Consider the following 24696-nt stretch of genomic DNA (forward strand, 5'->3'; position numbering starts at 1 on the left):
AATCAATTTTAGGTATGAAGAGTGTAAGAAATGTTGAAATGCAACTTTATCTAAAGGAAATAGCTGTTATTTGCCACGTCCACAAAATAGGTTAATTGTAAAGCAAGTTCACACAAGTTCAAGTTACTTTGAGATTTACATATATCACGGGTGCATAAGACACAGATATGCCACTTTAAACGTAAGCTACTTTTTTCAGTCTTATTTTTATAAATGAAGCATAAGTACAACTTAGGGAAATAAACTTAAGGTTGCATTTAATTTTAAATCCAATAATTTTTTTTATAAATGAGGCCCTTGATGTCAGCAGCTACTTCTTATCATTCTGCATTTGACAAGTTTGGCTTGCACAGAGACAGGTCATGTTCAGCTCAACAGGCAAACTGCAGATGCCCAGTCAATCAGCGGGGGGCCCTAGTGTGTGATGAGACTCTGTCTTCCAGGCTGACTGAGAACTCTCCTTTCCTTGGGCAAAGCGGGAGCCAATTATGTGTCACTCTGTAGTGCTGCTGGCTAAAGTCAGTACTGGCACTGTCTGGATTCAATACAAGCACTAGAATTCACACCACTATCTTAACAGGATGATCCTTCCAGCAACCCTTAGGGATAGTCTTGATGAAAATATTGATACAGAGACATTTGTGAGACTACTTTATGTCAAAAGAAGAGACACACAACAGCAATAGCAAATTTATGGGCAAAAATATTTCTACAATGGACAGATCTTTTTTACTTCTGTTAAAGTAAACATATTAATAACTTGGTCTCAAGTTACTGACAGAGGCAAGAACAAGCATAATTTCAACAAGTGTTGTTAATTTAGAGCAGCTCCGTGCAATTAATTTCTTTGTGTATTGTTTTAATGGAAACATTTGCTTTTGATAACTGATAGTTTGGGTAATATTTTTGAGGTTTTGAGTGGTGTTAATGGAGTACTGTATTAGCTGTTTTGACATCATCAGATGTTGTTTCAAGAAATGTGTGCAAACATCTAAGAAGAAACTGTAACAGTCATGCAAGTGTTGGGATAGGTTATTCGTATGTCCATTTTAGTGAACACTACATATTTTTCCATTATAATAACACACCAGATTGTTTTCCCAACATGTAACTGGAGATATTCCATATGTCAGCACAGTACATTTATAATCAGTTTAAAATTCCACAGCAGTGAAGAGAATATCACAGTTACTATGGCAACAGCTGGCAGATAGGGGATCACTGACCAGGAAGACATCATGAAAATAGAAAGGAAAAATTCTGGATGGAAAATGAAAAGAGAAAGGTAAAAGACAAGGCCTGTTCCAGCTGGGGTGGTCTTCTGAGTTCTCAAAAAGGTGGTGTGTCTGTTCTTGGTTATTTTTATTCAGTCTGTGACATAAGATGTGAAGCCTTGCCCCCGTCCATGTGATCTTCTGAAGAGGGCTGAGCCATACATCAGTGATATCAGTGGTTTTGTAGTTCCAGAATGGGTTTGATATGTGCATATATGTATTTGTGGGAGTGTGGCAAGCTTGAATCTGGAAAAGAAAGTCACAAAACACAAGGTCAACATGGTACTCAGACACAAGTTACAGTTGAGGCCAAAAGTTTACATATACCTAGGCTGAAGATATTTCACTACCCTACATTTCTTTTGGCAAGTCAATTAGGGCATCTACTTTGTTCACATCAGAGGTAATTTTAAAACAATCGATTAGAGACAGATTTCTTTCAGCTTTAATTCATTATATCAGAATTCCAGTGGGTCAAAAGTTTACATACACCAAGTTGACGATCTTTTAACCAGTCTTGAAGATTCCAGAATTTGATGCAATGACTTTTTAGAAGCTTCTGATTGGCCAATTGTCATAATTAGGAGTTAATTGGCACCTGTGGCTGTATTTAATGGCCTACCTTTAGAGCCACTGCCTTTTTGCCCTTGATACCATGGGAAAATCCAAGCAACTCAGCCAAGACCTCAGAAAAAAAATTGTGGACCTCCAGAAGTCCGGTTCCTCCTTGAGAGCAATTTCCAAAAACCTAAAGGTACCACGAGCATCTGTACAAACAATTGCATGCAAATGTAAAAATCTTGGGACCACACAGACACTGCATCGTTCAGGAAGGAGGCATAAATTAACTCCAAAAGGTTCAATTGAACCCCAAGTCAACAACAAAGGAACTGGTGAAGGAGTCGGAAGTATCAAGTACCAAAGTACCTACATGCACCATTAAGAGAATCCTACATTGCCATGGCCTGAAAGGTTGTCGTGCAAGGACGAAGCCCCTGCTCCAAGACCAGCATAAAAAAGCCAGAATGAAGTTTGCAGGTGATCACCAGGATGGAGACCTAGCCTTTTGGAGGAGTGTTCTCTAGTCAGGTGAAACAAAAATTGAACTGTTTGGTCATAATGATCAGCGCTATGTACGGAGGGAAAAGGGTGAGGCTTTTAATCTGGAGAACACCATTCCAACTGTGAAGCATGGGGTTGGCAGCATCATGTTGTGGGGATGTTTTTTTCTGGAAAAGGGGCTGGTGCACTTCAGAAAATAGATGGCATCATGAGGAAGGAGGATTATCTAGAAATACTGAAGCAACACCTCAAGACATCAGCTAGAAAGTTAAAACTTGGTCGCAACTGGATCTTCCAGCAGGACAATGATCCTAAGCATACCTCCAAAGTTGTAACAAAATGGCTTAAAAACAATGAAGTGAAAGTATTGGAGTGGCCATCACAAAGCCCTGACCTGAATCCCATAGAAAATTTGTGGACTGAACTGAAAAAGCAAGGAGGCTCATAAACCTGACTGAGTTACACCAGTTCTGTCAGGAGGAATGGGCAAAAATTCCAGCAAGGTATTGTAAGAAGCTTGTGGAAGGCTACGCCAAGCATTTGATTCAAGTTAAGGAATTAAAAAGCAATGCCACCAAATACTAACAAAGTGTATGTAAAGTTTTGACCCACTGAAAATCTGATATACTACATAAAAGCTGAAATAGATCTGTCTTTTAGCTATGATTTTGAAATTACCTTTTATGGAAATAAAGTAGATGCCCTAATTGACTTAGCACATGAAATATATGGTAACATGAAATGTATGGGGTTGTGAACTTTGTAAACTATGTAAACTTTTGGCCTCAACTGTTTACAGTCCGAATTGATATCTCAAGGTGTGCAAGAAAACTAAGAAATATATTCCAACTGATTGAAACCGAACCCCAAATTAATACATTTTGTTATATTACCCCAGTTATTAAACCAGAGATTAACTGCACAGTGAGAGCTCAGCTCTCTTGAGATTGGCCTGGATTAGAAGTGTAACTCACAGGTTGACGCTCTTGACATTTAAATGGGAGTCTTTGGTAAGAGGAGCTGCTCTCTTAATTAAACCTTGTATACCTCTCTTCTCCCCAGTAATTAGTTGTTTGGAAGCTGCAAAATGCATGTGATCAGCAACTTCTCCTCCACTGCCTCAGCTGCCAGGGTTGTCTTGAACACCCTGCCAATCGAGAGGCCCCAAGCTACAGGGAAACAATTACTCAGCACAGATAGCATAACGTTTATCGGATGACAGTGAAGCACAAATTGATCTAGTTGTGAGAGAAACGTTGACTAAGTAAAATCAAGGTGATCATAAAACTAATAATGTATTAGTTGCTAGTTGTTCATGATCGTTTCTACCAGCCACCTAGCTAGCTAACCAAATATAACTTTGAAGACATTAGCTGGCTAATCAGCAAGAAAATGTTTTTGTTGTTATTGGACATTGGACATTGGACAGCCTAGCTAGGCAGCTGACTAACATCTTTCAGAGTTAGGTTACTGCAAAAATGTTTTTTATTCATACTGGACAATGATAACATGAAACACGACATTAAACCCGGTCAGCATTTAATGGAAACAACTGCCTGTCAAAAAATAGGTGACACACCCACAAGCGGCCGATTGTGGGATGCGTTAGCGGCGCCAGGTGGTGTTGCTGCATACAGTGTGGCTTCACCATAAGGAAGGGGCATCACTGACTGTACTCCTTTTTTGACTCTCCAAATGGTAACATCATTATCCCTCTAACCTTTAGCCCTCCACAGACACTACCTCCGGCCCTCTCTCTGCCTCCCAGGCCATAACCCCAGCCCTCCATGTGACCCTCCCCCAGATGCTGACATCACTAACCCATCCCCTGTATCTCATCCTCCCTGGTGGTGAGGGGGAGCGGCAGTTGTGGAAGGCTACCCCAAGCATTTGATTCAAGTTAAGCAAATAAAAGGCAATGCCACCAAATACTAACAAAGTGTATGTAAATTTTTGACCCACTGAAAATCTGATATAGTACATAACAGCTGAAATAATCTGTCTTTTAGCTATTATTTTTAAATGACCTCTTATGGAAATAAAGTAGATACCCTAATTGACTTAGCACATTAAATATATGGTAACATGAAATGTATGGAGTTGTGAAAATTTTAGTTTGAATGTCTTTAGCCTAGGTGTATGTAAACGTTTGGCCTCAACTGTATGTGTTGTGAGTGTGTGGTGTTTTGTATGAATGTGCGTGTGTGTGTGTGTGTGTGTGTGTGTGTGCTTTTGTCAGCTTGTGTGTGACAGCAAAACATGGCCCAAGCTCTGCCTGGCTATGTAAACAGGTCACAGAGCTTTTTCATTTGGCCTGAAGCACATGGGTATAAATTGACTCTCCCAGGCCCCTGCATGGAGCAGGGAGGGTGTATGTGAGTTTTTTTGGGTGACTGAGGAGACCAATGCTGCCTTCATGTGGTTGAGAAGTGCCATGGCAGCTGAAATGGTTTCACTGAAGTGGCACACTTTGATGCTTGGTAGTCCACTCTGGCTATCGCTGCACAACCTTATGCACTTGATGCAGCATAATTACAGGGTGGTTTGGGACTACTGAACCTATTCACACTGAAGAAGGTATAGTTTATAATGAAGGAAGTGTGTGAGGGAAACGGGAAAATCATTGCAACGTGATATCGGCCAATACTCCTTCTAGTCATTGAGTCTGTGTGACCCACATTGCGTGACCATGTGAGCATTTATGTACGTTGAGTGTTGAGTATGTGTATGTGTCTGTACCTGTGATCTAGTCCTTTGTGACCCATCTGAGTTCGCTCCTCACATTCTGGATTTCAGACAGGTTGACAGCCGGACCTGGCAGCTTTATGGCACCGGGTAGCTGCTTTTTCTCCTCAGAAGACACGGGCAAGGACTGGGGCGAGGCCTGAAAGATATGGGGTGGGGGTTCAGTGGATTATTGTAAATGCCATCACTCCATGTGTGCTAATTCAGTGATTATCCAAGAGAAACTGAGATTCTGAACTGTCCTTTTTGACAGGAAATATCCTTGCATGACATTGAGTGTGAAGCCTGCTGTGTGACTTGCCTGCAAATATTGCACATACATGCCATGGAGCCAGCATGTGTGTTTCTAGTGTTAATCACCCATGCCCCTCTCCATACCTCTCAAGTGCCCCTGCCCGAGAACGTGTGTTGATGTCATTTGAGGATAAAAACATGCATGTAGGCCACTCGCATGCTTTTCGTTTTTATGAAACAATGAGTCAAGTAGACATGTTTCGCACCGTGGGATATTTTAGGGTTCTACAGTTATTTCTGCAGGAATTGAAGCAAAGCATTGTCAATTATGTGTTTGAGTGTGTATGTGAGTATGACTGTGTGAATATCCATTTGTGTGTGCGCGCATGCAAACCTGAGTGTGAAGAATGTGAACATGGGAGTGTATAAGTGTGAAAAAGTGTGTGCGATGCACGTATGTGCATGTGGTATGCACATGCCTCCAAGACGTGTAAGTGCGTATTACCTCCTCCTGATCCATTGTCTCCTCTTTCCTCCTGACAGGATTCCCAGCTCCAGGGCGAAGTGCCCCCATCGGGATATTTAAGTTAGCCTATGGGGAACAATCAATCCAGAGGGACATTCACTAATGAGACAGACAGCATGCCTCCCCTGCCCACCTGCCCAGAGAGGGACACACCTTAGACTGACCCCACCCATCCACCCAGGGAGAGCCTCACCCCAATTAGACTGACACCACCTATCCACCCAGGGAGAGACACACCCTAATTAGACTGACCCCACCCATCCATCCAGGAAGAGACGCACCATAATTAGACTGACCCCACCCATCCACCCAGGGAGAGACACACTCTAATCAGACTGACCCCACCAATCAACTCAGGAAAAAACACACTCTGATTGGACACAGCCCACCCATTGCCTCAGAGGCTCAAAATCTAGACCAACTATGTCCACCTTCCCATGAGGACATGCCCTGAGAAGCCCATTTCTCCTGGTTCAGAGAGAGGTGCTGAGGACAAGGCTAATAAGGCTATTCTGCTTGACAAACTGCAATTTCCATCATTTCAAATCTCAGCAAATGCACAAAATGGAGGGCTTAGTGTAGGAAGATACAGAGGTCAGAGGTCACTGCTGAAAAGGCACACGGTGAATTGCATAGGCCCCAATTCCTTAAAAGTTTCTATGCAGTAGGATGACATGCTGATAGTATATACTTAGGGACCACAAAATCCCAACCTGGCTGTACCGAAGACTACAAACATGGTCTCCATTGTTCTTTCCCTTTAATATGCATTGCTGAAGGTGGCCAGTACCAGTAAAATTTACAAGCCATTGTACTTGTTGTAACCATGTTAAATGTAAGCAAGCAAAAAAAGTGTCTGATTGTTCCAAATAATGGCTGAATCCCTCCATAAGGAACCATGCAGATTATTCACAGTGCCATGAAGGAGAAAGGAAGTTCCTTCCTGGGTTGGCAGAAACCACACTGATCCATGTTGGCCCTGTCCACATTCTTTGAGTGAAAGTTTGACTCACCCCAGGGAGATCTTCTGAACCCACCAACAAAACCTCCGTTAATCAGACATTTTTCTTGGTTGAGGAAAAAATAAAAAAAACACTTAAGCTTTTTTCAGTATTTAATTTGGAAATGGTCACACTTTCTAAAGCACTTTCTGATGACGCATACGTGCACATGTCAGTGTGAAGACATGCAAAGATGCTCGCACATAAACACAAACGTGAACACATGCTTGGGATGCTGTTTTCTATGTCTTTATGAAAACCCAATGTCTGAACAGATTACATATCTACTGCCCCCAGTGCAGACAGATGACACATCAAAACTGCTACTGTACCTGTAGCACTACCAACCTCTTGAGGACCACAGACCTGAGATCAGTGTTACTAAGGAAAGTGGATCCCGCCTTCCAAGATGGCAAGTGTATAAAAGGCTTCTTGTCAACCTGCCTGGCCAGTGGAGTAATTACCTCAGCCATAAGGAGGTACGGCCATCTGGGACTGAGGAAGACTGAGATTAAAGGCTGCTCCATACTTTCTGCGTTCCGTGTCAATTACAATTGAGGGTCCGCATCGGTCTGGTGTTCCACGCATGCGCATTTCCCGATCTACACTCCATTCCAGTTCCATTATCACAGAGTGAATGTGTAAGTGAATGCGATGATGAGAAGATTTTCGGTTACGCTGACCTATAAAATGCTATTCCAAAAGCAAAATTAGACATGATATACATCGTTAGAAAGCTTATACTCTCACCTACTGAATAAATGAATTGTCAATCAAGCCAGACTGTACTCAAAAGGGCTACAACGCCATAAACAACAGGTGTGGTATTACGCACAGCTATTATTGGAGGTACCCAGGCATCACAAATGCGTGTGTATTTCACAAATGGATTGTCCAAGACAATATATGACCACTCAGTCTAAAAAGGGACATCTCTACGCGTAAAACCAATGGGAAGGTTGGATATTTATTCAATATTTAGTCCCAGATATTGACTGTAGAATGACATGGTATCATTTTTTAAAAATTTGTCTTGTTTATTTCGTTATTCAATCAGCAGCGTTTTTTGGCATATCTTAGGGCTATTGTTGGGTTTATCTTGTTGCTATGACGGAATACAATTTTTGAGCGGTGAAAGAATATTTTTATGAATGCCCAGCTAGACAATATAAATGTGGGTAATGGCAGATCTCCTCGCACAACTCTCTTCAAAACAAGCATCCATAAAATTTTGTTATCTAGAGCATGCACAGTCGGCGTGCTTGCTATGCATACAGTCCACGCGGTCACAAATTTTGGGCTGTGCATGGACGTCCGCATAAGGGTCCGCGCGGACCCTCCAGATATGGGCGGATGACGACATTTACGTCACGAGGACCAAAGCGGACCCTCGCGGACACGCAGACGCGGAAAGTATGAAGCAGCCTTAAGGGTGATGGGGTTGTGCCACATAATCGGGTTCGCAGAATCTGATCCTGGTGAATTAAGGTTGCCAGATTTTGATTTATCAAACAGGATTTATAACTAAATCCCCTATGGACAAGGGCTTCTTACTTTTGAAATGGATTACTTACTTACTGAATGAGCAACTGTCATGTTAATGCATATGAAATTTTGATGCATTTTCCCACATTTTTGTTTCCAATTAATCTTCAGTCCAAGTTTGGAGCTACAGTAGCTGTTAACACCACAATCTTTACCAACATTATTTAAAAACCAATTATTTTGTTGGGCTTTTTTAGATGTTAGCCTGCTAACACACTTTGTTGTTTCAGTGGTTATGCTTTGATTTAGGCAATCATGGTTGTGATGCCACAATTCTCCTCATGGGAATTCACCATCTTGCCTCCCCCACCTGAAGAATTCCTGTCATATGATCAGGCCATATATTGAAATCTATTTTTATACTTGTCATATGCTGTTATGAATTTTTTGTACTGGAACACTCACTGACTTTCCTGAGTCACAGTGCGTGGCTGTATCCTTCAGGGGGATCTTTTCCCACCTCGACTCTCAGTGGAATTCAGTTTAAACCAGCTGGGCCAGCTGGATTGTGGTAGACGCAGTGTGTGACAGTTTTCCCACAGAGCCCTGGTCAACCGAACCTTGTCACACACGACTTCAGCACATACACATCTACTCAGCATGTCAATTACCTCGTTGTATTTCCCTAATTATCAATTATTCCCTCTCTCTCTGAATTCCTCTTTCACTCCTTTTTGTCAGTCTCTCTCCCTCTATCACTATTACTATAGTACCCTCCTCTATTACTCTCTCCATCACTCTCTAGGGCTCCACCTGTCATTTTGTCACACTTCCATTGTCTCCCTTTCTGTCTTACTTTCTGTCACTCTATTGCTCCAGCTCCCCTCTATCACTCTTTCTACCACTATCATTTTCTATCCCTCTATCACTATCTACCACTATCATTTTCTATCCCTCTCTATTCTGTGTCATTCTATCACTTCTTCTCTGTCTGTGTATCACTATGTCCATCTGTCTCCACCTGTCCATCTCTTCCTGCAAATGCCAGTTCCTTTATCATGCCTCAGAAAGGAAATACTTGGAAGGAGGTCTTTCTCTGGGTCACACAGGAAGGGGATTAATTTTTGTTTGCATGGGCTGTTTGTGGTTTGGTAGTATTTCTATAGTTTGTATGGGCACTGTGTCTGAAGCATATGAAGGTAACGTGTTACCTTTCATGAACAAGTTCAGCATTATCTAAAGAGAAAGACTGCAATGTGCAACGTGTAAATGAGACGTGTGTACTTGAACTTTACAGTGTTGCTATTCTACAGTTGGCTTTTGTGAAATGTGTACTTTTCTAACTAGTTTGCATGTCTGAAACTAAAGTACCAATTATTTCCTTATGTTGGCAATAATGAAACTAAAAGTTATCAGAAACAGTTAAGCTTATTATACAACTTGGTCTATTTTTGTATGCATCATAGATTTTAAAATGCTTTAATATTGAGATGTGTGAGTTTGCTCCACGGGCTAATACAGAGGGCCTAATACAACACTACTTCTTGAATATTTTGTGTACATTAACAGACTTTGTATAACATATTTTAACATGCTTAAAATTTACTGTAAAAATGTTATTTTGAGTGTTTTCATGTTCGTGGCTCATTGTAACAAAAACAGCAACATACTTCTCTGAATAAACTGTTGAAGTCCTTTAATCAACACGAAAAAGGGTGTGTTTAATATTGTGTTGTCTGAAAACAAATGATCTCACAACTTTATACAAAACAAAAAAAGAACAGAACAACAAATCAGATTAGTTTGAATATCACTGTTATTATTGTAATTATTATTATTGCATAGCACACACACTGTTACATATTGTATACACATATGCACACATGCGCAAACACAAACACGCAGTCCACATACTACACACACACTCAGTCCTACAAATGCACAAACTAACATACTCTTGCATGCTGTATTCATACATAAACATACAGTCCTACCTGTAGGGCTTTAACATTGGAAGAAGGCTGTTTGGACATTTTGTTCAGGGAAGTCCTACAGAAGAAACACAAGAGGAGAGAGGATAACAACCATTCAAGTGGCTGAAAAAAGTGAGTGTGCGTGTGTGCATGTGTGTGTGAGAGAAAGAGGAGAGAGAGAGGGGAGAGAAAAGTTAGGCCATTGTCTTTCTGTGCCTTTTCAGTTCACAGGATAGTCTTTCAGTTGCTTAGCGACTTCTACAGTGAGATGCAGGTGGGGGTCATTTCAACTGAATCATTCATGGGGAGAGATAGTTTTGGGCTATATTCAGGTAAGAGGTGCACAGGTGTAGGGAGGGAGCACGCACAGTTAAATGCAGAAGTATTGATGCAGTGACTCATATTTTGTTGTTTTGGCTCTCCAGCACATTGGATTTTAAATAAAACAATGAATTTGAAGTTAAAGTGCTGACTAGCAGCTTTAATTGGAGGGCATTTACTTTTATATTGGAAGATCCATGTAGGAATTACAGGCCTTTGTGTCACTCTCCCAATACTTTTGCATTTAACTGTAAGTGTGTGTGTGTGAGTGCATATGTGTATGAACATGTGTCTTTGTGTGGATGTAAGTGTTGGTGAGCACATGAGGGATAAATATACTGCACCACCTGATTCCTTGCACATCTGATCTGAGATTAGGTTACAAGTCAGTGTCCTTTGGGAACAGTTACAGTAGACTCCTTTTTTATTCACACCCTTGATAAAGATTAACAAAACAGATCATATAAAAGAAAATTATATAAGTAATAAGCTATTTTATGGTCAAAAAATAAAACCTACAATACTAATAACATTGTTCAACACATTTTGTTTTATTAATAAATAAATTTATCCCAGAAAACACCTGGATCAAAATTATTCACACACACATTATTTTAAATAAAATCCACCAAAAACAAATCTTCATAAATATACAGCTTATTTGAAGTTTATTGGAAGGTTAAGGAACTATACAGTGGCCTACAACGGTTTCCTGTTTCCCTAGGGTATAAAGAGGAGGGAACATATGTTTGAAATACTGTGGTCAGTCATCATCATGGTGAAAGGCAAGGAACTCACTAAAAGCATCAGACAAAAGGTTATTGACCTCTACAGATCAGGAGATGGCCTCAAAAAAATCCATAAAAAGTTAAAGATTCCGCTTTCCACCATTGTGTCAGTTATTAGGAAATTTAAGGCCACTGGAACAGTGGCTAACCTTCCAGGTAGGGGACACCAATCTATCTTGCCCCCACGTGTAGTGAGACGGATAGTTCAAGTGGCAAAAAGAAGTCCAAGGGCTAACATGGTGGTGGATCTTTAATGCTTTGGGGTTGTTTTGCATCCACAGGCCCTAGGGCCCTTGTTAAAATAGATGGAACCATGAACTCCAATATGTACCAAGATATTTTGTCCAAAAACCTTGTTCCCTCTGCCAGGAAGCTACACCTTGGCTGCAGATGGACATTTCAACAAGACAATGATCCTAAACATACGCCGGAAAACAACTAAGAAATGGCTGACCGAACACAGGATCAATGTCCTGAAGTGGCCATCTCAGTCTCCAGACCTGAATCCAATTGAATATTTGTGGTTTGAACTCAAAAAAGGAGTCCATAGACGTCAACCCAAGAATTTGAAGGAACTACAACAATTCTGCATGGAGGAATAGCTGAGGATCCCCCCCAAGAAGTTCCATAACCTTGTACGACACTACAGAAGGCGACTACTTGCTGTTATAATGGCCAAGGGAGGAACCACATAGTACTGATAACAGGAGTGTGAATATTTGCGATTCTTGATTTTTCTGGAACAAAATATATAATTTGTGAAACGTTCGATTGTGGTTTGTGTCAATGCATTATTATTAAAGAATATAATTTTCAGCATTTTTTGAGAATAAATAAAGCTAATTACTTACATAGTTTATTTTGTATGATCTCTTTTGTTCATATTTATCAAGGGTGTGAATAAAAAAGGAGTCTACTGTATATTGCTGTAGGCTGTGCTGTTGAGATCACGTTATTAATTTAACTGGAGCAGTAATGTCACCATGAACAGGCCACCAGCTAAAACAGCTTACCTCACACAGAACACACCTATCTGTGAGATATTACCCAGATATTTATGTCTGCAGGAGCAAATACTAACACTTCACTCACCCAAATTTACCATCTATTCACATCTCAGTATGTCAATCAATGCTCGTGTTACCCCACTAATGAAGAATGCTACCTTAGACACCTGTGATATCAGGAACTATCGACCTGTATCGTTTTCAGCTTTTCTGTCCAAAACTCTTGAATGAGCAGTGCTTAACCAATTACCATCTTCTCTCCATCAGAACAACCTGCTTGACCCTCACCAGTCTGGCTTTCAAACTGCTCTCCTGGCTCTAACAGAGGGACTTGCCACTTGCCACTCATCCTTCTCCTCTTTCCTTGTCCTCCTACTACTCCAGCTACTCATCTCCACACTGGTTGGGATGAGTATTTCTAGGACTGTCCTCTCTTGGTTTGCTTCCTATCTTGCAGATAGGTCCTACCTGGATGAGGTCTGTCTCTGCACATCATCCCCTCGTTACAGAAGTCCCACAGGGATCTGTACTGGGGCATACACCGATCAGCCACAACATTAAAACCACCTGCATTTTTCTGCTTTTTTTATTTAATATTTTATTTTGTTTGTAATCAAACAATTCACACGTGGACAAAGTGCAGACTCAGAGCTTTTATTAAAGGGTATTCTTATGCATTTAGATTTTACCATGTAGTAATTGCAGAACTTTTTATACGTAGTCCCCCATTTCTGTGTTTTTTGACAAATTAACATAATGTCAAATAAAAGAGTCATGTTTTGTATTTGCTTGCATATCATTTGCATGCTATGACTTCCTGATGTCTGTGACCTATCAACATCATCAGAGTCTGGATATTGTATTGTCAGGTTGTCCTACAAGCAATAAAAAAACTATTTGCATTTGAATGGATCTCTATGGGAATTATTAATAATAATAATAATAATAATAATAATAATAATAATAATACATTTATTTTATATGGCGCTTTTCATGTTCTCAAAGACGCTCAATCAAAAATAAATTAATAATTATAAATAAATCAAACTTTATTTATATAGCACCTTTCAGAAAAATCAAATTGCAATTCAAAGTGCTTTACAAGCGATTGATAAAACATAAAATGTTAAAATTGATTTAAAGACTAATGCACACCAAGTTGAATAAAACAACAATAAAAGGTGGGTAGTTAAGATAAAAAAAGATACATAATAAAATATAATACAAACAATAAAAATAACAAGAAATAAAATGACGAAATATTACACGAAGTAAATTTTATGAAAAAACTAAAATAAAATGCATGATCAACAGTGAAGTGTTGATAAAACAAAATAGAATAAAATAAATAATAATGATGAAAATAAATTAAATAAGTGTAAATACTAAGACTATAAAATTATAAAACACTACATAAAAGCCAGACTGAATAGATGGGTTTTTAGTTTACGTTTAAAAATATCAGTATTTTCAGCTTCTCTCACATACGCTGGAAGGCTGTTCCAGCGGCTTGGAGCGTAATGGCTGAAGGCAGCAGCACCAAATGTTTTTGTTCTGCTTCGTGGAACAGCTAAAAGAGAGGAACTGGAGGATCTGAGGGGCCTTCTTGGTTCATAAACCAAAAGCATTTCTGAGACGTAGTCTGGTGCAAGGCCATGTCGTGCCTTATAAACTAATAAAATAATTTTAAAATCAATACAAAAACTAACAGGTAACTAGTGTAAAGACTTTAAAATAGGCGTAATGTGCGCTCTCCTTTTGGTCTTAGTCAGCACTCGTGCAGCAGAATTTTGAATTAATTATAGCTGATTTATTGTATTCTTCGGTAGACCGGAAAGGAGAGTATTACAGTAGTCTAGCCTGCTAGTTATAAAAGCATGCATCAGTCTCTCTGTGTTGCTCAGAGAGAGAAATGACCTCACTTTGGAGATGTTCTTCAAGTGATAAAATGCTGTTTTTGTGACACCCCGCACATGATCCTTGAAGTTAAAATCAGAGTCAAAAATCACTCCTAGATTTCTTACTTCTTGGCTTGGGTTAAGTCCTAGTGTATTTAGTTTGGGGGGTCAGTTTCTCCCTCTGAGCCTTTGAACCAATTATCAATAGTTCCGTTTTATCCTGGTTGAGCTGTAAAAAATTCTGTGACATCCAGGCCTTTATATCTAAAATACAGGTAACAAGTGAGTCAGTCAGCCCAGTGTCACCAGGAGACACGGACACATAGAGCTGAGTGTCATCAGCATAGCTGTGTAAAGAAATGCCGTGCCTCCTGATGACACTGCCCAGGGGTAGCATGTACAAATTAAAAAGTAACAGTCCTAAGATTGATTCTTGTGGTACCCCCCGGGTAACCTCATAATGTTTGGAGAAGTGGTTATCTATAGATACAAAAAAATTTCTTCCGCAAAGATATGAGGTAAATCAGTTATAAACTATTCCAGACAGGCCAACATGCTCACTTAATCTATCTAAAAGAATCTGGAGGTCCACAGTATCAAAGGCAGCGCTCAGGTCAAGTAGCATAGAACTGAAGGCTTTTTGCTATCAAGATTTGTTCTGATATCATTCACTACTTTTAGCAGGGCTGTCTCTGTGCTGTGATGTGTCCTAAAACCTGCTTGGAACATTTCTAATTTAGTATTTGAGTTTAAAAATATACTTAGCTGATTAAAAACTAGTTTCTCTAAAATTTAGCTTAAAAATGGGAGATTTGAAATTGGTCGAAAATTGCTGGGTGTTTCAATGTCCAGGTTCACTTTCTTTAAAAGAGGTTTTACTAAAACAGTTTTAAAATCAGTGGGGAAGACACCAAGCTGTAAGGAGTGATTCACTATGGCAAGGATGTCTTCGGATACACAATTAAAAATAGTTTTAAAAAGGGAGGTTGGAATTGGGTCAAGGGAACATGTGGAGGGCTTCAGTTCTGTTACTTATAGGCAGCAGTGTGGCACAGTGGGTAAGGAACTGGGCTTGTAATCAAAAGGTCATAGGTTTGATTCCTGGGTAGGACACTGCCATTGTACCCTTGAGCAAGGTACTTAACCTGCATTGCTTCAGTATATATCCAGCTGTATAAGTGGATACAATGTAAAATGCTATGTAAAAGTTGTGTAAGTCGCTCTGGATAAGAGCGTCTGCTAAACGCCTGTAATGTAATGTAATGTAATGTTACTATTTTCCTGAGAGTTTCAGCATCAACCAGGTCAAAACGTTCCAACTTGACATTACTCTGTACACAAGATATAGGTAAAAGTACAGTGTGGTTGTTCTGCTGGCAGATACCAGATCTACTATTGATTATTTTCTCCCTGAAGTAGCCAGCAAACTCTTTACATTTAGAACCTGGAAGCTTGATACTATAGTTAGTTGTGGGGTTTACCAGAGAATATGTTGTACTACAAAACAGGCTAGATTTTGAATGTTGGTGTTTATCAGGTCTGAGAAATATGCTTGCCGTGATATTCGAATTGCCTTGTTGTAATTTTTTTAGTTTTTCAGTGAGTATATTGTGATGGATTACTAATTTTGTTTTTCGCCATCTGCGCACAGCAATTCTGCAGTCATTTTACTTGATTTTTTACTTTGATTATTTTTATATGGGGCAACCTTTTTTGTAGTTATTTTCCTGGTTTTAAGTGGAGCGACTGCGTCAAGCACTGTTTTCATTTCATTTAATTAACTAAGTCTTCACAGGATGTGGTAAAACGTTATTTTTGTAGGTTGCAATATATGACGTGAGAGTTTTGGTTACTTCAGGGTTAATCTAGCGTTTTTTGACAACGTTCTGTGGTACTTGGCAGAGAATGATCAAAACAGTTAAAAAACACACAGTGGTGGTCAGACAGAGACAGACAATATATTGATGTCAAGGCCATATGATACAATTAAATTAAAAATTAAAAATGTGCTCATGTTTGTGAGTCGGTACATTAACATGCTGTTAAGGCCATACATTCCAACAATTCTAAAAAGTCTTTGGCTCTGGTATCTGCCACATTATCAACATGTATGTTAAAATCACCAATTAAAATACAAGTATCATAGCTCGTATGAATGGCAGATAATAGGTCTGAGAATTCTGTTAAAAAAGAGGGGACAGATAATTTAGGAGATCTATATACTGTCACTGCAAGGAAACAAGGCTGACAATTAACAAGTAGCATTATATTCAAAGGCATGAAATGTGCCTAGGTCCACATCCCTGCTCTTTAGTGTCTCTTTGTAGATTGCAGCTGTCCCTCCACCCTTCTTTCCATCTCTGGATGAATAGGAAAAGGTGTAGTTGGGTGGACAGGCCTCAGTCAGTGTGACAGGTGCATCTGTGCCCAGCCAGGTCTCAGTGAGAAAAAGACAGTCAAGGTTATGCTCATTGATGAGGTCATTGATACAAAAGGATTTGTTTGTTAACGCCCTTATATTAAAAAGAGCCATGTTGATTTCCGTCTGGTTTGCAGCCGAAAATGAATTCATGTTTATGGGAACTATAACCAAGTTATTTATGATTGACCCCTTTATAGCTCTGTTTGCAGTGTTGAGATGATGGGTATTCTAAAATCAACAGGGGTAGGTCGGGTAGGTAGTCAGGGTGAAATACATTGCATTATATTGTGGGCAAGCATCTGAGAACCCCTGTGGTTGGGGTGCAGTCCATCGCGCTTAAAGAACGCAGGGCGGCCCCAGAAAAGATAAAAGTTGTCTACAAATGTGACCTTAAGTTTGTCACATGAATTTAAGGAGAACAGACGACTGAATTTTTCTGTTCCCCTTTTGTAAGTCGGTAGGGGTCCTGAAATTGTAATGTTTTTTCCAGTTTCTTTAAGGGTGTTAGAGATAAAGTTCCCCCTTTAAGTTTTATCAGACCTACCCCACGTGGAGAAGTTGTCGCTTGGGTATAATAGTCCAAAGGTTGAAAACTCACTCCTAAGTGTGTTCCAAGTCAACTCACTTTAGCGTGTTTTCCAAGCACGACTGGAAGCTATCTGTTGAGGTCCAAAACACGGGCTCCGGGAAAACAGTTGGACCACTGTAATAATTCCGCGGGAAGGGAGCGAGAGCCCCCGAACGATGGAATCGCCAATCACCACGGTGGAAGCAAGTGGTGATGGAGTGGTGGGTGCAGCGGAGGGATGGCGGTCGGGGGACGTGTTCGGGCTCAGCACCGTAAAACGGTTTTCCAGCTTCAGCTCCTGAGATGGTACGGGGTGGAGGATTTTCCTCTGTCTTCCCCGCCTGCCTCTGTCATCCACCCGTTTCCACTGATGTTCCCTCAGGCCAGGTGTGAAGCAGGAGCCCGTTAAGCATCTCACAGCTGGAGCTGCCATGTCGGTGGTCAGCGGTGTTAAGTGCTCCTCGGCCTGTGTGTCCATATATGTCTTTTGAACCGGGAGAGCTGTTGCAAGGAGCGCCGAGTTTTGTGCTCCCATGCCAGCGGATCCTATTAAAACCGTTGAGTTAAAAGTGTCCCAAAGTTTCGATCTCTCTTTTAAAACAACGTTTTGCTCTGTCATTTGACAGACTTTCATGTGCAATTCAATCAGCTTCTGCAGCAGTTCTTTTATTTTATCGCAGTTAGTTCAAATAAAATTTTCCGTAAAGTCCTCCACGCTGATGATTAAAAACATTTCACAGAATTCACATTTTTGGACCCTCTTGCTCTCGGCCGTAGTTTGACCCTCCATTTCTTAAAAAAAAAGTTTGATAGACAAAACGATACAACAATTTAAAAAGTCAAAACAAACCGGGGAAGACAGAGGCAGCCATCTTGCAATTCCGTTTCACAGTCTGAGCATGACTTAAAGCCATTTAGCCAATAAATGTGTTCCATACTGTATCAGCATAATTTACAGCTGAATCTAGTCCCAGCCCCCAATTCCCATAGAGATCCATTGAAATGCAAAGAGTTTTTGTAATGTAGGACAACCTAACAATAAGACATCCAGACTCTGATGATGTTGATAGGTCACAGACATCAGGAAGTCATGGCATGCAAATGATATGCAAGCAAATACAAAACATGACTCTTTTATTTGACAATATGTTATTTTGTCTAAAACACTGAAATGGGGGACTACGTATAAAAAGTGCTGTAATTACTACATGGTGAAACCAAAATGTATAAGAATACCCTTTAATAAAAGCTCTGAGTCTGCACTTGTGAATTGTTTGATTACAAACAGAGAAAATAAAATATTAAATCAGAAAAATGCAGGTGGTTTTAATCTTGTGGCTGATTGTGTATACTGTTCTCCATTTACACCAAATCTCTTGGCTCAGTCATTACTTCACAAGGCTTTTCTTGTCACTGCTATGGTGATGATACACAACTGTTCTTTTCTTTCACTCTCTCTGCCGTACAGGTTATTGAGAGAATATCTGTCTGACTGACATCTCAATGTGGAAGGCTAGGCATCACCTGAAGCTCAGCCTTGACAAGACGAAGCTACTCTTCATCCCTCGCAGGGCCTCCCTACTATGACAGCTCACCATCACCATCACTTTTGATGGTACTACCACGGCTGCTTCTTGCTCTGCAAAAAACCTGGGGGAGGTCCTGGATGAACAGTTGGACTTCAAGGAGCATATGGCTGCAACATCGCAGTCCTGCAGATTCCTTCTGTACAACATCAGGAAGATGATACCATATCTGACCACGTACTCCACCCAGCTACTTGTCCACGCCATGGTAATCTTCCATCTAGATTACTGCAACTCCCATCTCACAAGTCTACCAGCCTGCGCCATACAGCGACTACTGCTTATTCAGAATGCTACTGCCTGACTTGACTTCAATCCCCCTGCTGAAGTCACTCTACTTGCTGCTGGAAGCTGCCAGGGTCATGTATGCACTTATTTTATTTTTCTGCATTTTATTTTTAGGTATTTCATTTTATTCCTCTGTGAAGAACTTTGGGCGCTATAAATATTGTATTACAGGGCTATTCAACTTCAACAGCAAGTGGGCCAAATATGAAAATCACTGGGGGTTCGTGGGCCACACAGAATACTTTAAAGCTTGTTGTTAGCTTAGTAAGGGTGTCAAAAGTGCCATGAAATTGAGTTTGAATATATTCGAATATCATTTGTCTATAATTTACAAAAATAAGCTGCTTACTGTCGGGCACAATATGCACGCGATGCTCCATCTAAACTGGCCTGCGTGTTATTTTCCACAAGCGGGCAGTAGAATAGAGGACATCGGTGAACTTTCATACTAGGTTACTACATCTGGGGCCTCATTTATAAAATGTATTTTAGATAAACTGTGTGGCGCGTACGTAGAAAATCACGTCAAAGTAGTGATTTATAAAATTTCAACATGAATCGATTTGACCGTGGAAACGGTTGTGGCTCTACGTCAGGTCTTCACTTTACGTATGCACGCAAGTTCATTTTATAAATGAGGCCCCTGCAGCTTCTATAGCCAAATGCGCAAATGAATAAAGCTCTTTCTCATGGACGTAATTTGCCACAACTCAGCATTTATTAATCACAATAGGGAAATGATTGTTTATAGGAAATCCTGTTTATTTCTTAACACAAAAACTAATCAAATGGCTAATACCTGTAGCCTAAAACAACATAAATTACTTACTCTGTTTAGTTTGTTTAACTTCTTTCATCATCCAATTTTATCAAAATCTTCAGAACAGAAAGGAAACATAGCCTGCCATGGGAACATTATGCCTAAATTGTTAGCTGACCAGTAACGTTAGCACAGGAAATGAACTTTGCGTGCATGAACATGATTAATTATTATTATTATTATTATTATTATTATTATTTCATTTTTTCTCCCATGTGGGAATTCCAAAAGAGATTCTCACAGATCAAGGCAACTCAGTTATGTCACGGACATATCACTGTACGGGCGAAGGCCCCGTGGTATTTTGGACCTGTTAAGAGAAACTTGGGAGGAGGGTCCAAGCCAAAGTAAAAATGAAATTTTAACCGGGATAAAAATTCCTACTGTTACTCCCGTCATCAGCATCCAAATTTCTCGCCAAGTGGCAAGGACCTTTCGAGGTCACACGGTGTGTCGAGTATGTAGACTATGAGGTCATTCGTTCTGATAGGGGTGGGGCACGTCAGATCTACCATCTCAATTTGCTGAAACTGTGGAGAGAGGTAGACCCTGCTTTGCTAGCTAAAACAGAGGTCTTGCTAGATGAGCTGGAGCCAGAGATTCCCAATTTGCATAAAAATAATCCGGTCCCAATTGACAACCATCTGACTCCGAAACAGCAGGCAGAGGTAGCTCGATTGCAACAGGAATTTGCTGACGTCTTCTCCCCCTTACCAGGAAGAACAAACATTACAGAACACCATATACATACCCCTTCCCGGGCGCTGTAATTCGAAGTCACCTGTATTGACTGCCTAAACACAAAAAGAAATTGGTGCAGGAAGAATTAGGCAAAATGCTGGACATTGTAATTGAGGAATCCCACAGTGACTGGCGTAGCCCTATCGTGCTTGTTCCTAAGCTTGATAGGACTGTTCGTTTCTGCGTGGATTACCGAAAGGTAAACGCAGTTTCGAAATTTGATACCTATCCTATGCCTCAGGTGGACAAGCTGCTGGAGGTATGGTATCTGGGTTTCCTCTTGGTGAGGGGACGAGTTTGTCCTTTGGATAAAATAGTGGCTATCTATGCTTTCCCAAACCCAAGTCCAAAAAGCAAGTTAGGTCGTTCCTGGGGCTAGCAAACTATTATCGTCGGTTTATTCTAAACTTTTCTAGTCTCGCTGGTCCCTTGACCGGCCTCACTTGAAAGGGAGCCCTGATCCAGTTCAGTGGACGGAGCTGTGCCAGGTGGCGTTTGTGAAAATAAAAGCATGCTTGTGTGGCGGGCCTCTGTTGATTAGCCCTGACTTTGATGAATCTCTTCTCTTGCAGACCGATGCTTCTGATAGAGGACTGGGGGCAGTGAGGTCCCAGGAGGTGGATGGGGAGGAGCGACCGGTGCTCTACATCAGCCGCAAGCTCAGCCCCAGGGAGAGTTGGTACAGTACTATTAAAAAGCAATGTCTCACCATAAAGTGGGACGTACTACCTCCTGGGCAGGCCCTTTGCCCTCTATTCAGATCATGCCCCCCTCCCATAGCTACACAGAATGAAGGACACCAATTCCAGGATTACCCGGTGGGTTCTGGCCCTCCAGCCATTTTGTTTCCGGGTAATCCATCGGCTGGCATCTACAAACGCTTGTGCTGATTTCCTCTCCCAGGAGGGGGGGTATCAGATGCAACCCGGCTCCATTCTGACGGTGGAGGAGTGTGGCAGGGCTCAGTTTGCGGGAGGAATTCAGGGCAATTAGAGGACCACGCCTACTCGTTAAGTAGACACACACCTGGATAATGTTACGAATCAGTCCAATATTTAAAAGTGTGCTTCTTTCCACAGTAGGCGTCTGAGACTGGGGATCCCCCACAAGAGCGAGAGAGAGCACGTACCACGGGAAAGGCTGAAAAGAGACCGTATAATTTTATTTATTTTGTCTTTGTTGTTTTAGTTTATTGTTTTTGCCCAGACACCGAGAGGCTGACTGGTGAAGGTTTTTTTTGTTTGTGTTCGTGAGTGATTATGCTCTCTCTCTCTACTCCCAATAAAATGCCAGAGTTATCCGGAATTTTCACATCTCCCTGTGTCCAGCTGTATTGTCCCTACCAGGGTAGTCACGGCATGTGACAGAAAGTAAAAGTCCTCCCCAGGATCACCTGGATTTGCTAATTAGCACAATGCTTCAGCTAGGTGGGACAACTAATCAGTTCATGGGTAGAAGCAACACATGGCAAGACATTTACTTTCTGACCCGTGGACTTTCTGATATCAACTGGCTCGAAAGCTCATCTGGAGGACTACAGAGGAAAAGGAAGTGGTGGCTGGGAACATGTGCTTCAGAGAGCTTTTACTCATCTGTACTCTTCAGCACTGCCAGAAGATACAACAGTGGGGCTCTTAGGTGCCTCATCCTATTAAGGCACTGTCTAGAGCATGAATGGGCCCAACGGTCTGAGATAAAATCTAGACAGGCTCAGAGCCAACTGTACCTGACAGCCCTGGCAGGTGACATGCAACTGATTGAGCAGGTACCTGTTAAGCTGCATATTAAGTGCACTCATGTCCATGTGTGCCTGACTGGTTAATTGTGGTCCTATAAGAAGTGGTGGCTGATATCACGCGATTCAATGGGGAGCACATGGTTGTCTGTGCTCCCCTGAATGGATAATGGAGGTTGTAGCGAAGAGTTCTTTGAAAAAAATACAATTAGGTGTTCTAGTTTAGGTGATAAATGGGAGGGAAGTATTAAAAAGGGGATACTACGGTGATGAGATGGGCCTATGAATATGGCTGGGCAAAACTGGGAGTAAAAAAATCTGGGTTACCAGTAAAATTGGAAAATGTTGAGTGCACTGAAGAATAGCATTTTTTCCCCTAAGCCTACACTTTCCACATACTCTGAGTGTTTGCATAAATTCCCTGCCTTTCATCTCACAAAAACCGTCTGGTCAGTTATGACTTGTTAGAAAATCACCAGTGTTTGAAGTATCTGCTCAACTCAATCCTCCCCAACTGAAAACCATACAATCAGAACCCTCCCGGCCCCATGAAAAAACTACCTTTGTAATGCAGTCATGAAATCTTTGTGACCTTTTTCAAATGCTTTATGGTATCAAGGTGGTTGATTTTGTAGCATTTTAATGTGATTTAACCAGAATATTGAGGCTTGGGGTTTTGGGGATGCAGACCATCTCTCAAGTGAATCAGGATGATTGTGCTAATCAAGCTGGGCTCTGTTTGAAAAGATAAGTAAGATGTGTAACACTACAGTGAATCTGACAGTTGATAAACTGAAACTGATGTAATTTGGGTTACACTAAGAGAATGACAGACCCCTGGTGATCCAGTGCTGCCATGGAAACATCTCATGAAACTGATTTCTGTTCAATCCACAAACTCTCTCTCTCTCTTTCTCGCTCTCACTCTCATGGTTGTTTGTTTCTACACTTACAGAATGGACCGTGAAGCATTTTTTGTGATAAGCCATTAAAAATGATCATAATGGCTGACGAAGAAAACAATTACTAAGTAGTAAAAATCCAACTTTGATGTGGATATTACCGTTTCAGGAAAATGGCAAGCATTGTTGGGCTGAATGGCCTATTCTCGTCATTATGTTATATGTTATCTGTTCTTAATGTTTGCACTAGACTAAGGTAGTAACCTGCTGGTTATGTGGAGGTACTGCATGTTTGACGACTGCGTGAAAATCCCTGAAGTGGGCTGTGTTCATGCTTTCTGAGTAACATTTCCAGTGTTCTCCATAACATTTGGGACCAAGACATATTTTTTCTTGATTTGGTTCTGTACTCCACATTTTGGTTTGGTTCATTTTGTTTCATGAACAGAAATAGAGGCATAGGCCAAACCTTAGGCTTACCTAAATAAACTGTTTGTAACATCATTAAGAAGAAAAAGAGCACTGCAGAGCTCAATAATTGCAAGGGGCCTGGTACAGTTGATGACAGAAGAATTCTCATAATGAGGAAAAACCCCCAAACACCTGTCCAACGGATCAGAAACACGCTACAGGAGGCAGGCATGGATGTCAATGACTACTGTCCACAGAAGACTTCACAAACAGAAACAGACAGAGGCTACAATGCAAGATGCACAAAAAAAGAAAAAGGTCTTGAACAGTTAAGACCAATATTCAGAGTGTTGGAAACAGCAAAGTTTGGTAGAAGGAACTACCCAAGGTCCCAAGCATACCTCCAAATGCATGTATGGCTGCCACAGGTACTGGTCTTGTCTTAATTGATTATATAACTATTGATAGTAGGCACAGAATTAATTCTGAAGTGTACAGAAACATCTGATCAAGTTCAAGCAAACGCCTCCAGACTTGGATGGCGCTTCATCCAACAGCAAGACAATGGGCCTCATTCACAAAACATGTGTACAATCACATTTAATCGTAAAATGTGCATAAGAATGTTTTCAAGAACATTTCATCATTCCTCATTTTTTTCTTATCTGTGTTTGTTCATGCTGTTTCCTTATGCCAATCACATGAACAGAATTGTGCATAAAATTTACAGGCCCAATGATCCCACACCAGGAAGTAGAAACAGTTCAGGGAACAAAAACGGTAAAACAAAATGAACAAATAAAATAATCCAAATAATCCAAACAAAATAGACAGGGTTCTAGCACATCGGGTGCTTTGACCCCCCTAAATAAGAAAGTAGATCTTGGACTTCTAATAATAACTGGTGAG

General features: G+C 40.8%; 1 protein-coding gene across 4 annotated transcripts in view; it reads right to left on the minus strand.

The window, feature by feature from the left end:
• Positions 1-240: 240 nt before the first annotated feature.
• The window catches only part of smpx (small muscle protein X-linked), a 29821-nt gene continuing 5365 nt past the window's right edge, over positions 241-24696 (minus strand). For 3 of the 4 annotated variants that reach the window (XM_064332750.1, XM_064332748.1, XM_064332749.1), the window contains exons 2-5: positions 10322-10376; positions 5821-5907; positions 5076-5220; positions 241-1520 (exon numbers count right to left, since the gene is read on the minus strand). In XM_064332750.1, the coding sequence (XP_064188820.1) occupies positions 5083-5220; positions 5821-5907; positions 10322-10360 (264 nt within the window). In that variant the 5' untranslated portion in view covers positions 10361-10376 and the 3' untranslated portion in view covers positions 241-1520; positions 5076-5082. Of the gene's footprint in view, positions 1521-5075; positions 5221-5820; positions 5908-10321; positions 10377-20749; positions 20773-24696 lie in introns of those variants that run through there. The other variant, XM_064332751.1, reaches the window with a different exon arrangement.

The sequence above is a fragment of the Anguilla rostrata genome, chromosome 4 (assembly GCF_018555375.3).
Source record: "Anguilla rostrata isolate EN2019 chromosome 4, ASM1855537v3, whole genome shotgun sequence".
Classification (NCBI taxonomy): Eukaryota; Metazoa; Chordata; class Actinopteri; order Anguilliformes; family Anguillidae; genus Anguilla; species Anguilla rostrata.